The 14,965-nt window shown below is 44.2% G+C and overlaps 1 protein-coding gene and 1 pseudogene across 2 annotated transcripts; both read right to left on the bottom strand.

The window, feature by feature from the left end:
• Positions 1-5,353: 5,353 nt before the first annotated feature.
• LOC132676872 (carbonyl reductase [NADPH] 1-like) lies at positions 5,354-11,290 on the bottom strand. Of its 2 annotated transcripts, none has more exons than XM_081796557.1 (3): positions 10,532-11,290; positions 9,874-9,948; positions 5,354-5,915 (listed from the first exon to the last, which is right to left on the bottom strand). In XM_081796557.1, the coding sequence occupies exons 1-3, from the start codon at positions 10,818-10,820 to the stop codon at positions 5,434-5,436; spliced, it is 846 nt and encodes a 281-aa protein (XP_081652683.1). In that variant the 5' UTR covers positions 10,821-11,290; the 3' UTR covers positions 5,354-5,433. The 2 variants fall into 2 exon arrangements, with proteins under 2 accessions (XP_081652683.1, XP_060484836.2); XM_060628853.3 differs by having other exon boundaries at positions 5,356-5,915; positions 9,874-9,981; positions 10,532-11,247.
• Positions 11,291-13,320: 2,030 nt separating this feature from the next.
• Positions 13,321-14,362, bottom strand: LOC132676286 (carbonyl reductase [NADPH] 1 pseudogene; annotated as a pseudogene).
• Between the last annotated feature and the right edge of the window lie 603 nt (positions 14,363-14,965).

Raw genomic sequence — 14,965 nt, forward strand, 5'->3', positions numbered from 1 at the left:
TCTTAACTTTCTGGAACACAAGACCAAGCAAGCTGTTGCTGAGTCCAATGGGAAGGAGCTTGGGCCTCTTGATAGAAATTAAATGGAAGCCACAGATATTCTGGCATTTTCAGAATTTCCAGAACAAGTTACAGAACAATTTTGTAAACTGCTTTTGTTATATCACTATATTCTATGCATGGCTCTACCATCAACCGCTTCCCCCTGAATTATGATATTGCCACTACTGCATGTTTGTTACTCAGCCAACCTGTACAAAACCTCTCTTGTTCCCACTACTTCTTTCCCCCTGATCTCTTCCCAGCTCATGGACACTTGCTTAGACTCTGCATTTAGGAAACTGTACTGGTCACTGATAGGCAAGAGGTTTCAAAGTCACCTGCTCCTGGACCCAGGTGCATGTGGTAAGCTCTCTTTTTGAACTGCATGCAGAGCTGACAGTGTCCTGTCCCGCTGGATAGCATGTTCTGTGTGTAGGGAGAGGTGGGAGCCCTACGACAGAGACCAAGAGCACTCGCAGAAGGAGAGACATAATTGCTGAGTGTGTGTGTTCCTTGCCTTTGACTGAAGGCAAAGAACTTTCCGAACTCTTTGTTCTTCTATAGGGAGAGCTGCCAGGAAGAAATGCCAGAGGTTTTTACCTGGGGGATCTTTAAGGTAATCTGCCAAAACTTACACTGAGTCACCAATGTGGCCAAACTGCTAAGTAAACAAGGAACATGGGGATCTTACTTTTCCGGGGCTACCGTAACAAATGATTACAAACTGTACCCAGTTAAAACAACAGCGATCTAGTCTCTTGAAGCTCCAGAGGCCAGAGGTCTGAAATCAAGGTGCTTCCAGGACTGTGCACTCTCCGGTTTCTAGGGAAGACCCTTCCTTACCTCTTCCCTCTTCTGGTGGCTAAAGGTGTTTCTTTCCTTGTGGCTACATCAGTTCACTCACTGCTTCCATGGTCACATGACTCCTCTTCATCCTCAAAACTTCCTCTGCCTCTATCAATAAGGGTACATGTGATGGCTTTGAGAGCCCTCCAAGATAATCCAGGATAGGTTCCTCTGCTGGAAATCCCAATTTAATGCATCTATTCCAATATAGAGTAGTATTTTTTCTTTTGCCATACGTATTAACCAATCTAGAATCTCCAGAGAAAAATGAACTGATAGGGTGTGTGTGTGTGTGTGTGTGTGTGTGTACACATGCACAAAGGAAGAGAGGAAAAGAGTGAGTGAGAGAGATTTATTTTAAGGAATTATAAGAAATGAGTCACAATTTTGGAAGCTGACAAATCCAAATCAGCAAGGCAGGCCTGTAGGCTAGAGGTTCAGGGAAGAGTTGACCTTTCAGCTTTAGGCAAAAACCATCTGAAGACTAACATCAGCAAGATGACAGTAGGAAGTCCTATCCCTGGTTTACCCACAGAAACACCAAACTGATGGGGGTCCTGAATCTAGTTAATAAGTTGCAGTCTTCCAGAGGAGCACAAACTGGAGAGAAGCTACAGTGAACAGAGGAAATGGAAAAAGCAGCATCTGGGAATGCAAGCTGGTATAGTCACTGTGGAAAACAGTATGGAGGTTCCTCAAAAAACTAAAAATAGAACATCCCATGACCCAGCAATTGTACCACTAGGTATTTATCCAAGGGATACGGGTATGCCATTTTGAAGGGACATATGCACCCCAATGTTTATAGCAGCACTATTGACAATAGCCAAAGTATGGAAACAGCCCAAATGCCCATCAACGGATGAATGAATAAAGAAGATGTGGTATATCTATACAATGGAATATTGCTCAACAATCAAAAAGAATGAAATCTTGCCATTTGCAACTACGTGGATGGAACTGGAGGGTATTATGCTAAGTGAAATCAGTCAGAGAAAGACAAATATCATATGACTGCACTCATATGAGGACTTTAAGGGACAAAACAGATGAACATAAGGGAAGGGAAACAAAAATAATGTAAAAACAGAGAGGGGGACAAAACATAAGAGACTCATAAATATGGAGAACAGAGGGTTACAGGAGGAGTTGTGGGAGGGGAGATGGGCTAAATGGGTAAGGGGCACTAAGGAATCTACTCCTGAAATCATTGTTGCACTATATGCTAAATAATTTGGATGTCAATGTTTAAAAAAAATTAAAATTAAAAAAAATATCTACCATATGCTAACTAACTTGGATATAAATTAAAAATTAAAAAAATGTAGAAAATATTTTAAAAATATAGTAAGCCTTTAGTTACATTTTACGTGTTCTTTACACTTAAATTTAAGGTTTCTACTATCATTTCACAGTTCCCAGAAAATATGACATATCACATTGCTGCTTTAATGAATTTAATAATTTTTTAGGCCTAAAACCTTGCTATTTGAAATAATCTTCTCTGTCATTTGAAAAGTGTACACTCTCTCTTGTCGAAAATGCTGCCAGTTTGTCCCTTGAACTATGTAAACTTTCTAATAAACTTTCTAATAAAATTATTTTAATAAAAAAAAGAAAAATCAGTGTCCTCAGGAAATGTTGGTTTTAGATGGGGTTAAAGGGATTTGAGGCAGGAAGGGAGGGCATAAGTGCAGGTGGAGAGGCAGGAAGACAAATACGCGTGTCTGGAGATCCTGGAATATTCTAGGCAGGTGACAGGTTTTAGGCTGGCTTTATGAATTGGAGGTAGTGAAGATTCCACTAACCTGACTAGATCACGCCAAGAGGGGAGGAGTAGAAGACGATGCCCATGTTGCTGACCAGCACTTCCAGACCCCCGCACTCCTTGCGTAGGAAGTTGAGCAGTGCATGGCTGCTCTGCAGGTCATGGATGTAAGGCAGGGGGAAGCATGTTTGCGAGCACCATGTTCCCTGAGACCTGCTGGCACAGAACACCCATGATGGCAAAGCCTAGTTGGACCTAGTCACCAGCACCATGTGGCTGCAGGCCTACCAGGCTGAGCGAGGCACTTGAGTTTGGAAAGCAGACATCATAAGACACTGGGTGTGTGTTTTGGCCCCGGGCACTGGCACAGATGTCAGTAGAACTGTGTTCTAGGATCCAGGGCTGTTACCCCTAGAGCCAGAGGCCCTATCCCCCATCAAAGGAGGAGCCAAAGGTTCCAGATGGTTCCTTAAAGATGCTATGCCAGGTCTGTCTCTCCCAGGGTTGTACCCTGAACCCAGATGGAACTCCCCACTCCTAGGATCCCTCCTCTGAGCTCAGCAATGGTTCAGGACGGACTGATGTGCTCCTCAGAAAGAAAATGGGTAGTCACAGGCTAATAGGAGCTAGAGATTCATGGTAGTAGAACTAAACATATTTTGGGAAAACCCCATCAGGAAGAAAGGAATATAGCCATTGTGTTGGGAATGTGTCCTTCTTCCTCTGTAGAATGGGAAAGTTTGCCTTCTTCTAAGATGCAGTGAAACTGGTTGTACAGGGAAGTGCTTCTGAGGACACAGATCCCCTGCTTTCTCAGTAGAAACTCAAGAGAGAGATACAGAGAGTGAGGTCCTGTGCTGGGACTTGGGTGTGGGCAGGACTCCTCCCTCAGTGTGATTCCCAGTGGGCCCCGAGTGGGAGGGAATGTTTGTGAAGCTCACTGTGGCTGAGGAATTGCTTGGGATGTCTGCTTTAATGGTTATAAAGTGCTTATATTTGGTGTAGACCAAGGTTTTAGTTAATAAGTGTTATATATAATTTGGTGTTATTTTTAAGGTATCAAGGAAAAGAGATCTCTGTGATACTGGGATACATTTCCAAACCAGCAGTTGACATGCTATTGTTTTGTCCTAGACATTGATGCTCCTCATGGGTCAGTTTAGAATAGCCAGATAACAGAGAGAAAATTAATAGCCCCTTTGAAGGGAAAGACTTTTAGGTTGTTTAAAGTTTATTTATTCTGAAAGAGAGAAAAAGAAAGCAGGGGAGGGGGACAGAGAGAGAGAGAGAGAGAGAGAGAGAGAGAGATCTGAAGTGGGCTCTGTGCTGATGGCAGAATCCCATGTGGGGCTCATGAACCTTGAGATAATGACCTGAGCCAAAGTTAGACACTCAACTGACTGAGTCACTCAAGACCCCCTGAAGGGAAAGACATAAAGTATGGACCCAACACTTGCTTGCAGGGCCCATCAGTTCTCATTTCTGTCAGCCTGAAACCCCTGGTGAAGACTGGAAAATAATCATGAGGGCAGGAAGTCTGTACCACATGGATGCTTCTGGGAGGGGTGGGAGGTGGTGGGAGGCCCCCCGGGAGCCAGGCTGGGTGTGGGGCAGTAAGAAGCTCCCCTCTGGGCCCTGGAGGTGTCAGGCCCCAGTCCAGGGACGCCTACGGAGGGCACTTTGCACCGCTCTTGTTTGCAGCCTGCTCACCTGTATTAGTGCCTTTCCTCTTCTCGGCAATCCTATGAGTTCCCCTGAATTGTACACTTGAGGAGATTGACAGACAGCAACAGGCAGGGTTTTGCTCAAGGTCGTCGCGTAAGGCAGCAGAGCCAAGACCTTTTTATTTCCAGATGTTTGTCTTGAAAGCTCTCAGAGAGAAAAGTGGGAAGAATAGGACTGCGGACACCCATGTGTCCACCAAACTAGCCCCAACAATGATGAGTATTTCACTTTCCTTATGTGTTCATCTTCTGTGGAGGCTTTGCTGAACTGTGTTAGTGTTACACACTTGGTGACCATTTATCCCTACATGAATAGCACATTAGCCTTGAGGAGATTTGACGGTAATTCTTTCATACGCATTGATACCAATCCATATTCCCTTTTCCCCCTTGTCTCACATTGTCTTATGGATGCATCTTAAGTGCCCATTCCCATTTCACACCTTGCAGTTGACTTTTCCCCATTGAGTGTGATATTCAAAGAGACCACAGAGGATGTCTGTCCATGGTGGCATGCCCATGTCATAGAGGCTGTCATAGATGCTGATAAAGTATGCTGGCAAGGGAAATTCCACCCCATTCATGGGTTTTTATATTGTCTGTGGTGACTTTCAGGCTACAGCAGCAGATTTGAGTATATCCAACAGAGACCATTGGCCTGCAAAGGCAAATATATTCAGCATATGGCTCTTTCACTAATGTCTACCAACCTCTGAGTTAAACTGTCCCTTCTCTTGACCTAGTAGGGCCTATTAGATTTTGGGACTGGTTGGCAAGAAACAATGCGTACACGTGGACATTTACTTAGAACTGTTTATTCATCTATGATGTTGATTCATGATAGTCATTAATTCCACTCTTTCTACTCATATATCACAGAAGAAATCACAAAAGATTTCACAGAATTAGTAGCCAATTCAGTGTGAGTACTTGATATGGATAGTGATTCTTTTCTTTTCTTCCTTTTTCTTTTCTCTTCTTTTCTTCCTTTCTTTTTTTTTTTTTATAAGGACATTGGTGACAGTGTAATCTGTTTGGTCAAATCATGGCAGTATCATAATGGGACCCATGGAGGGAACTGAGGGCGGAGTCCCCATTGTTCAACTTTCTTCTCCATAACAAACTCCCCGTGAGGCCCCTTAGCATCCAAGGGCAAAAGGGCCAAGTAGACAGGAGTCTCTGCTCCTTCTTCTATGGTTTTGATGCCTTTTGGCCCACCCATGTCTGTTCTCACCCACCCAGGGCAGCAGTCATTCAGGAGGATCTTGTCCCCTCTCCTCTGCTCACTCAGTTTCCTGGCATAGATTCTGGACAGGACTGTGAGACCCATCTCTGACACTCCATATGTGACTACTTTCATATCAGGCCAGCCCTCGTTCTGGTGTACTCCGTTCTTTACATCGTCCACAAACTTGTTCATGAGCCCCACCAGCTCCTCCTCTGTGATGGTCTCACTTCTGAACTTCTGCTGCAGTCCTGGGCTACAGTATTCAAGAGCTACAAAGCTCATTATACTAGACACATTGACCACTCTGCCTAAAATACAACACAAATAAATCACATAGAATGGCATCCATGAGAATGATGAATACCAAATTTGCTAAAATCTGTCCATTTGGGAGACAATTACCAGTTTTCTATGAGTGTTAATGAAGACTCTATAAGCGAAGAACATGAAAATTGTTATACCCTTAATATCTCATATAATGTCAAAAAAAGAATCTAATGGGGAGGCAGTGCCCAGATGTTCCCTAAAAAAAAGAAAATGGCTTATCCAGTAACATGTTAAGTGGACTGTAAGGAGGCACTCACGCATTCATGAATAGAGATTCACTTTTCCTTCACAGGTCCCCTTTGAAGCCCCCTAAAAATCTTATGGTCACTTAGATGATGTTGTATGAACAGATGTTTATTGACCAACAAAGAGCTGATCAGTTTATTGAAGGCCTTTCGAAGGTGAAAGACAGCACTGCATTGATAGGCTGTCACTCTGATGAGCCAGGAAAAGCAAATCACCTCACTGAGCGGACTTGCAAGCTATTTTCTCTATGTTTGTGATTTCATCAACTTGGGAGCAATGACAGAATGCCAGGCAATGTGGTCGTGGAAGGGAGTGGAAAACTGACATGTTAAAGAGATGCCATAAAAAGAAATGAAGTACATGCTACAACGTGAATGACAACTGACGACATTGTCCAGCGTTAAAGAGGCCAGTTACACAACACCACTCGTTATGCGATTCTGTGTATGAGATGTCCAGAACAACGAAGTCTAGAGACAGGGAGTAGATTGGTGGTTGCTTAGGGCAGGGGGAAAGGGGTAACAGAGGGCAGATAGCTAAGGGCGAAGGGTCTCCTTAGGGTGATTTCAGTGTGTTAATCTTGAAGTTGTGATGGTTCTACAACTCTGTCAATACTAAAATCCAGTGAATTGCATACCTGAAATGGGTGAAGTGTATGGTAGGTGAACTTTATCTCAATAAAGCTATTAAAGGTGCAAAGCAATGACACATTTCTCACTCACTGTTTTTTAAAAATATATCAGTAGTCATAAAAATGACATTATATTGACATATATAGTTTACTATTTTTACATTTAAATATTGATTGTATTTTTATATTTCAGTGAGTACTTTTAGATTATAAAAAAAGTCAAAAGGTACAAGAAAATTAGGAAACTCTCCCTTTTTCATGTAAATATCCAGGAAAGACAGTCATGGTCACTTAACTCTGACCTCCATCCCACTAAGGAATGGCAGTGCCATACAAGTTCAGTGGGAGAGATCATGCATGACCCTGTGGCTCTCATTGGTGGTGTTTAGAAACAATGAAAATGAATTATATAAACTATCTTATTAATGTAACAGTTTTCTAAGCTGAACACCTTTTAGAAAGGGATCTGTTATTCCAGTCCTTCCTTTCATCTACAGCGTATTTGGTGTAGGATTAACAGAACATGTTTGTCAAATGTTTCAGAAGCACCTCTCAGGTTTTATTACTTACCACTAAACATATTTATTTTATTTTCAAAAATATTATATGCCTGGGTAATAATATAATAAACTATGTTTCATGATTCAAAATTGCAACAGAGAGAAAGAAATCTTTGAAAAAGAACAAGACTGGGGCAGAGGAACCCACACTGGGGTAACTGGTATACCAGAAAGGCCAATGCATTTACTCATAGGGGCTAGGAACTATTTCTTACATACCTTTAGTATAGTCAGTAGATGGAGAAATTCTTCTAACTTTCTACAGGCTGTTTGTAATAAAGATACCCTGTTTCTCTTCTATATTGTCTGTCTTGGGAAGTCTAGAATCACCTGTGAGAATGCTTACCTGTGTATTTGAGGGAAGCCTGGCAGGGAGTAAAAGGTTTTGTAGGTAAATTCCTTGTAGTAGATGCTGCAACCATTCCCTCAACCCAGGCCTGTCCCCTGCACTGACCACATCTGCAAGTGGGCAGGGTGGTTGTCAGGGGGCTTCCCCTTAGAAGTGGGACCCTTTAGACCCTTCCGGTCTGACAGCTCAGGACAGGACACACACAGGATTGGGAAGTACTTTTAGAGCTTCCACAGCAGAGTCCCTGATCCAAACATTTTTGTCATCATAGCGGACTCATGGTTTTCAAGTGTTATTTTGAGGACTCTGAACTGGAAGGCACACAGACTGTGTGCCAAGGAGTGTATGGGCCCTCCTGACATCCTTATGTTAAGGGTGTGTGAGTTCACAGGAGTGTGTGAGATTTGTGTGAATGCGAGTGTGTGTGAAAGAGACTGTATGTGAATGTGACTGTGAGTGTGTGACACTGTGTGTGAGATCGTGTGTAAAAGGATTGCCCTGTCATAGTCACTGTGAAAAGCACGTCACCTAGGTCAGAAAGGACTCTTGTGCACTGCTGGGGCCAGGTTGTATGTTGGGCTTACAGTTTATCCAGACCATTACTCTGTATGTGACCAGGGATCTATTGTTAGGAAATCTCTCACTATCTCCTACTCTCCAAACCTCACTGTCCTCAACCAGAGCCACAGTGATCTACACAACACAGGGTATTTTAGACATCATCACTCATCTGGGGTCACAAACTTCAAGGGCAGTATTTGACTCTCAAGGAAATTCAGTTTGTAGGTCCAAGCTGGTTTTTGTGACCTTTGATGATTTCACATTCATCACATTCCCTGAAAGATTCATGTTTTCTGATATTAAGATTACCATTTCTTCAGTCTCTTGAGTGATAAGAGGTTTTCAGAAAACACTTCAAAGTTTTAAAATATGCCTCCTGTGGTTTTCCCTGAGGTACCTGGGAGTCCTGTGATAAGGAAGACATTGACCCAATCAGGAAGAGTCCTTTTATTTTCTGTTTCCCTTGTCTTACTGGGTAAGGCTTCATTTGAAGAAGAGAGATGTAGGGAAAATGATTTGAGGACCTTGAGTAGTGGGAAGAACCACTAGTTTGGATGTCGCATGACCTCGGTCTTCAGCCAGCTGTGCTTGTGACCTTGAAATCCATTATTCCTCCAGGTTCTTAATGGGGACTATATATAAAATGCCTAGCACATCACACCTAGAAATGTCCAGCCACCTATCCTTTCTAGAATCAATATGTCAGAGTGAGTGTGAGTGAGATACATTTGCTATTGTCACTTTCTCTCCAAATTTCTCTAGTGGTTTTTCAGTCTACAGGATATTTCAAAGCAGTATCTTCTCATGTGAAGGTTGAGAGCAACTTTTCTAAGTTTCCTGGGTAAGTGTAGCCTTAACAAGACTGTATTTCCATCTTTACTTGAACCTTATATCTAATGAACAAGAGTGCTCAGATTTCCAATGTTTGCTCAATTCTTCAGAGATGTTTATATCTTAATATCTTTTTGTGTGTTTATGTGTTATTTATTTTTTATAAAGACAGAGAGTGTGAGCAGGGGAGGGTCAGAGAGAGAGGGAGAATCTCAAGCAGGCTCTGTGCTGTCAGCAACAGGCCGATGTGGGGCTTGAATTCACGAAACTGTGAGATCGTGACATGAGGCGAAATCAAGAGTCAGACGCTTAACTGACTGAGCCATTGAGGCACCACAGCTTATACCTTCATATCTTTTTTGAGATAAGTGCCTGGTATAATTTAGAGAGAAAAAAGAACAACAGCTCATCCCTTTAAGGAGAGTATCCTTTAAATTCAGCAATAGGAATTTGGGGGAATGGGAGGGAAAAGATATGGAATGTGGGAAGGGGATTACATGGCCTTGATACTGATTGCCTGGTTAAGATTGGTGGTGAGCACCTGGGTGTTGTAGATTCTTATTTTGTTTTTGTGGCTACATTATTTCAGTAAACCTCTTTTTGAAGAAAGGATTAAAAAATGATAATATCTACTATCCCTCAATGTCCTTAAGGCCATAATTCTGTCTTTTGGTTTGTCTTTCCATGTCAAGAAACGGAGCAAACATTGGCCTTTTGAATGGATTCTGAGCCCATAGAGATCTGGTTAACAATTAACCTACCTTGGGGTCTCATTAGAGGCAGCAGTTCTGTGCACACGTCTCGGGTACCAAAGAAGTTTGTTTTCATCGTCACTTCTGCTTGAATATGTAAGGGGGTGGGGTCACCAACTTGTAGGGGAGAAGGAGAATAGGTTAATAAGTAGTAGCCATTGAGAAAATTTGATGCAGTGACAATAGCATTTGTGTGTAATCGGGTGAATTCTCAATAGTGTGTAGGATAGTGAACAGTTTATCCCAACATTTATTATCTGACTGGTTGATGCTGGGTGGCTTTGTAGGTTGACACCACTCACTGCAAGACGCTAAGGTAAGGTGCAATGGTATCTCTTCAGGTGGCCCTGTGGGGTTTTGTATATTTAGTAATAATTTAAAAATTCATGGAGACGCTCAAGTCCCATGAGAGTAGCTTGCAACAACCTGGGGGAGGTCCCTGAGAGTCTGATCCATGACAATGCCAAAGTTCTCTGGCTGGAAAGGCTTGCAACTTCTGGAGGGTTCTGCTCTCCCTGTGCCTCCTGACTATCTTCTTCCCTAGGGAGGTCGTTCTAGATCCCCTCTGAGCTACGGCCCCAGAGCAGCGGTTCACACACCGGCCCCAACCCACCCTGGGTGGTCCCCTAAGGGAAGTCTCCTGACCTAAGAGTTCCCACGTCCTTACTGTCAAAGAAGACGGCTGCATTGTTGACCAGCACGTCCAGGCCCCCGTACTCCTTGCGCAAGAAGTCGCGCAGGGCGCGGATGCTCTGCAGGTCGTCGATGTCCAGCAGGTGGAAGCGCGGACTCAGGCCCTCGGCCTGGAGCTGCTGCACGGCCGCCCGTCCCCGCGCCTCGTCCCGTGCCGTGAGCACCACGTCCCCGGAGAACTGCCGGCACAGGTCACGCACGGTGGCCAAGCCGATGCCCTTGTTGGCCCCGGTCACCAGCGCCACGCGGGTGTCCGAACACATAGCTGTGTGGAACGCGAGTGAGGCTCTGTGTGTGTAGCGGATGGAGCTGTGGGCCAAACCGAGGGCAAGGCCTGGCCACAGTCAGAGATGCCAGCAAAACTGTTTCTGGGATCCAGTGCTGTGAGTCCTAGAGCCCGAGGCCCCGCCTTCGTTCTTCTATGAAAGGAGGGGACAATATTCCAGAAGGTTTCCTAATGACGCTATAACAAATCTGTACCTCCTGGGGCTGCACCCTGAGGCCAACCGGGACTGTGTCCTCTTAGGATCTGTCCTCTGGGCCCAGCATTAGTTCTGGTTGGACTGCTTTGCTATCCAAAGAAAGGTGTTGGTCATAGGTTAGTAGGGGCTAGAGATGCATGGTAAGTGAACTAATATTATTTTGGAGAAACCTCAACAGAAGAAAAGGAGTACGGATATTGTCTCAGGAACATGTCCTTCTTCTGTAGAATGGGAATGGATGCTTTCTTCCAAGATGCAGTGAAATTACTTTTTTTTTTAATTTGTAATGTTTACTTATTATTGACAGAGAGAGAGAGACAGAGCATGAGTGGGGGAGGGGCAGAGAGAGACAGGGAGACGCAGAATCCAAAACAGCTTCCAGGCTCTGAGCTGTCAGCACAGAGCCGGATACGGGGCTCAAACTCACAGACCGTGAGATCATGACCTGAGCCAAAGTCGGATGCTCAACAGACTGAGCCACCCAGGCACCCCTCAGTGAAATTACTTTTACAGGGGAACTGTCGGAGGACACAGACTTCTTTGCTCTTTTAGGAGAATCTCAAGAGGGAGAAACAGAGAATTAGGTCCTGTGCTGAGACTGGGGTGTGAGCAGGGCTTCTCCTTCTGTGTAATTCCCAATGGGCCCCAAGTGGGAGGGAATGTTTATGAACACTTACTGTGGCCAAGGAGTTGCTTGGAATGTTTGATCTAATGGTTACATAATCTCCTGTTCGCCTATACTGCCTATTTCTTATGTTTGTCCAAGGTCACAGTTGCTACGTGTTATATACAAATAGGTGTTATTTTTAAAGCATCAGGGAAAAAAGATCTCTGTGATACTGGGGTACATTTCCAACCCAGCAGTTGACATGCTACTGTTTTGTCCTAGAATTTGTTATTCATCGTGGGTCAGTTTAGAAAAGCCAAATAACAGAGAGAAAATCATAGCCCTTCTGAAGGGAAAGACTTTTAAAGTGTGGACCCTAGTCCACACTTGCTTGCAGGGCCCATCAGTTCTCATTTCTGTCAGCCTGAAACCCCTGGTGAAGACTGGAAAATAATCACAAGACGAGGGAGTCTGTACCACATGGATGCTTCTGGGAGGGGTGGGAGGTGGTGGGAGGCCCCCCGGGAGCCAGGCTGGGTGTGGGGCAGTAAGAAGCTCCCCTCTGGGCCCTGGAGGTGTCAGGCCCCAGTCCGGGGACGCCTACGGAGGGCACTTTGCACCGCCCTTGTTTGCAGCCTGCTCACCTGCATTAGTGCCTTTCCTCTTCTCGGCAATCCTATGAGTTCCCCTGAATTGTACACTTGAGGAGATTGACAGACAGCAACAGGCAGGGTTTTGCTCAAGGTCGTCGCGTAAGGCAGCAGAGCCAAGACCTTTTTATTTCCAGATGTTTGTCTTGAAAGCTCTCAGAGAGAAAAGTGGGAAGAATAGGACTGCGGACACCCATGTGTCCACCAAACAAGCCCCAACAATGATGAGTATTTCACTTTCCTTATATGTTCATCTTCTGTGGAGGCTTTGCTGAACTGTGTTAATGTTACACACTTGGTGGCCATTTATCCCTACATGAATAGCACATTAGCCTTGAGATTTGACAGTAATTCTTTCATATGCACTGATACCAACCCATATTCCCTTTTCCCCCTTGTCTCAGGTTGTCTCATGGATATGCCTCTAGTGCCCACTCCCATTTCACACCTTGCAGCTCCTTTTCCTCCAATGACTTTGATATTTAACGAGACCACAGTGAATGTCTATCTGTGGTGGGGTTGCCCATGTCATAGTAGAGGCTGATAAAGTATGCTGGCTAGGGATACCCAGCCCCATTCATGAGATTGTAAGTCGTCTCTGTTGACTTTCAAGCTAGAACGGCAGATTTGAGTGGGTCCAAAAGAGACCATTGGTGTACAAAGGCAACCATATTCACTATTTGGCTCATTCACTAATGTTTACCAACCCCTGAGTTAAACTGTCCCTTCTGTTGACCTAGCTTATGGTCTGTTAGAATTTGGGCTGGTTGGCATGAAACAATTTGCACACGTGGACATTTACTTAACCTGTTTATTCATCTATGATGTTCATTTATTATTTTCATCAATTTCATTTTTTCCCCTTATATATCACAGAAGAAATCACAAAAGACTTCACAGAATTAGTAGCCAATTCATTGTGAGTATTCGGTATGGACACTGATTCTTCCTTTTATTTATTTATCTTTTTGGTTAAGGAAATTGTTCACAGTGTAAGAGTTCTTTTGGTCAAATCGTGGCAGTATCATAATGGGTTCCATGGAGGGAACTGAGGGTGGGGTCCTCATTGTTCAACGTTCTTCTCCGTAACAAACTCCCTGTGAGGCTCCTTAGCATGCGAGGGCAAAAGGGCCGAGTAGACGGGGGTCTCTGCTCCTTCTTCTGGGATTTTAATGGCTGTAGGTCCACCCATGTCTGTTCTCACCCACCTAGGGCAGCAGGCATTCAGGAGGATCCTGTCTCCCCTCCTCTGCTCACTCAGTTTCCTGGCATGGATTCTGGACAGGACGGTGACACCCATCTTTGACACTCCATATGTGAGTGCCCTCGTATCAGGCCAGCCCTCCTTCCTGTGTACCCCACTCTTTGTGTCTTCCACGAACTTGTTCATGAGCCCCACCAGCTCCTCCTCTGTGATGGTCTCACTTCTGGAGTTCTGCAGTTCTGAGCTGCAGTTCTTAAGAGCTATGAAGCTCGTTATGCTAGACACAGTGACCACACTGCCTAAAATACAACACAAATAGTCACATAGAATCACATGCATGAGAGTGATGAGTACCAAAATTCCTGCATTTGTCCATTTGGGAGACAATTAGCAGTATGCTAAGAGTGTTAATGTAGTCTTATATAAGTGAAAGATACGGTACAGTTTTGAGCTTTGTAACACTCATAATGTCTCAGATGATGTCATAGAAATGATCTACTGGAGAGCACAGTGCCCAGATGTCCCATAAAGAAAAGAGACTGAGGGGCACCTGGGTGGCTCAGTCGGTTCAGTGGCTGACTTTGGCTCGGGTCATGAACTCATGGTCCGTGGGTCCGAGCCCCGCGTCGGGCTCTGTGCTGATAGCTCAGAGCCTGGAGCCTGCTTCGGATTCTGTGTCTCCCTCTCTCTCTGCCCCTCCCCTGCTCATGCTCTGTCTCTCTCTGTCTCAAAACTAAAAATAAATTAAAAACAAAAGAAAAGAGAGCGATTTATACGGGAACATGCCATCTGAATGTGAGGGGCACTCACTGCAATTATGAGTAGAGAACCACTTTTCTTCACAGGTCGCCTTTGAGACCATCTTAACATCTTATTGTCCCATGGCCAGTGCTCTATGAATGGTTGTCTATAACAAACAAACAACTGATCAGTTTATTGATTACCTTTTGTAGGAGAACAGACTGCATGGTTTTGTGGGCTGTTGCTCTGTTGTAACCAGGTAAAAACAAATCACCTCATGGGCTAATGTGCATGGCTATTTTCTCTATGTTGGGATTTCATCAACCTGGGAGCAGTGAGAAATTACCAGGCAATATGGTCATGGGAAGGGGCTGTGGAACAGTCACATGTTAAAGAGGTGCTATAGAAAGAAATGCTACAACACGGATGAATCTTGGTAACATTACCCAAAAGAAAGTGGCCAGTCACAAAAGTGTCTATTCATTATATGATTTTCTTTATACAGGATGTTCAGAAAAGTAAATGTTCAGACAGAAAATAGACTGGAGGTTGCTTCAGGTAGTGGGATTTCAGGAAAAGAGGGCTGGTGCTAAGGGCACAGGTTCTCCTCGGGGTGATGACCGTATGCTAATCTTGAAGCGGTGATCATTCCACAAGTCTGTCCATATACTAAACTCCACTGAATTGCATATTTGAAATGGGTGAAGTGTATGATAAATTGTAT

This window comes from Panthera onca, chromosome C2 (genome assembly GCF_046562875.1).
Source record: "Panthera onca isolate mPanOnc1 chromosome C2, mPanOnc1 haplotype 2, whole genome shotgun sequence".
Lineage (NCBI taxonomy): Eukaryota > Metazoa > Chordata > Mammalia > Carnivora > Felidae > Panthera > Panthera onca.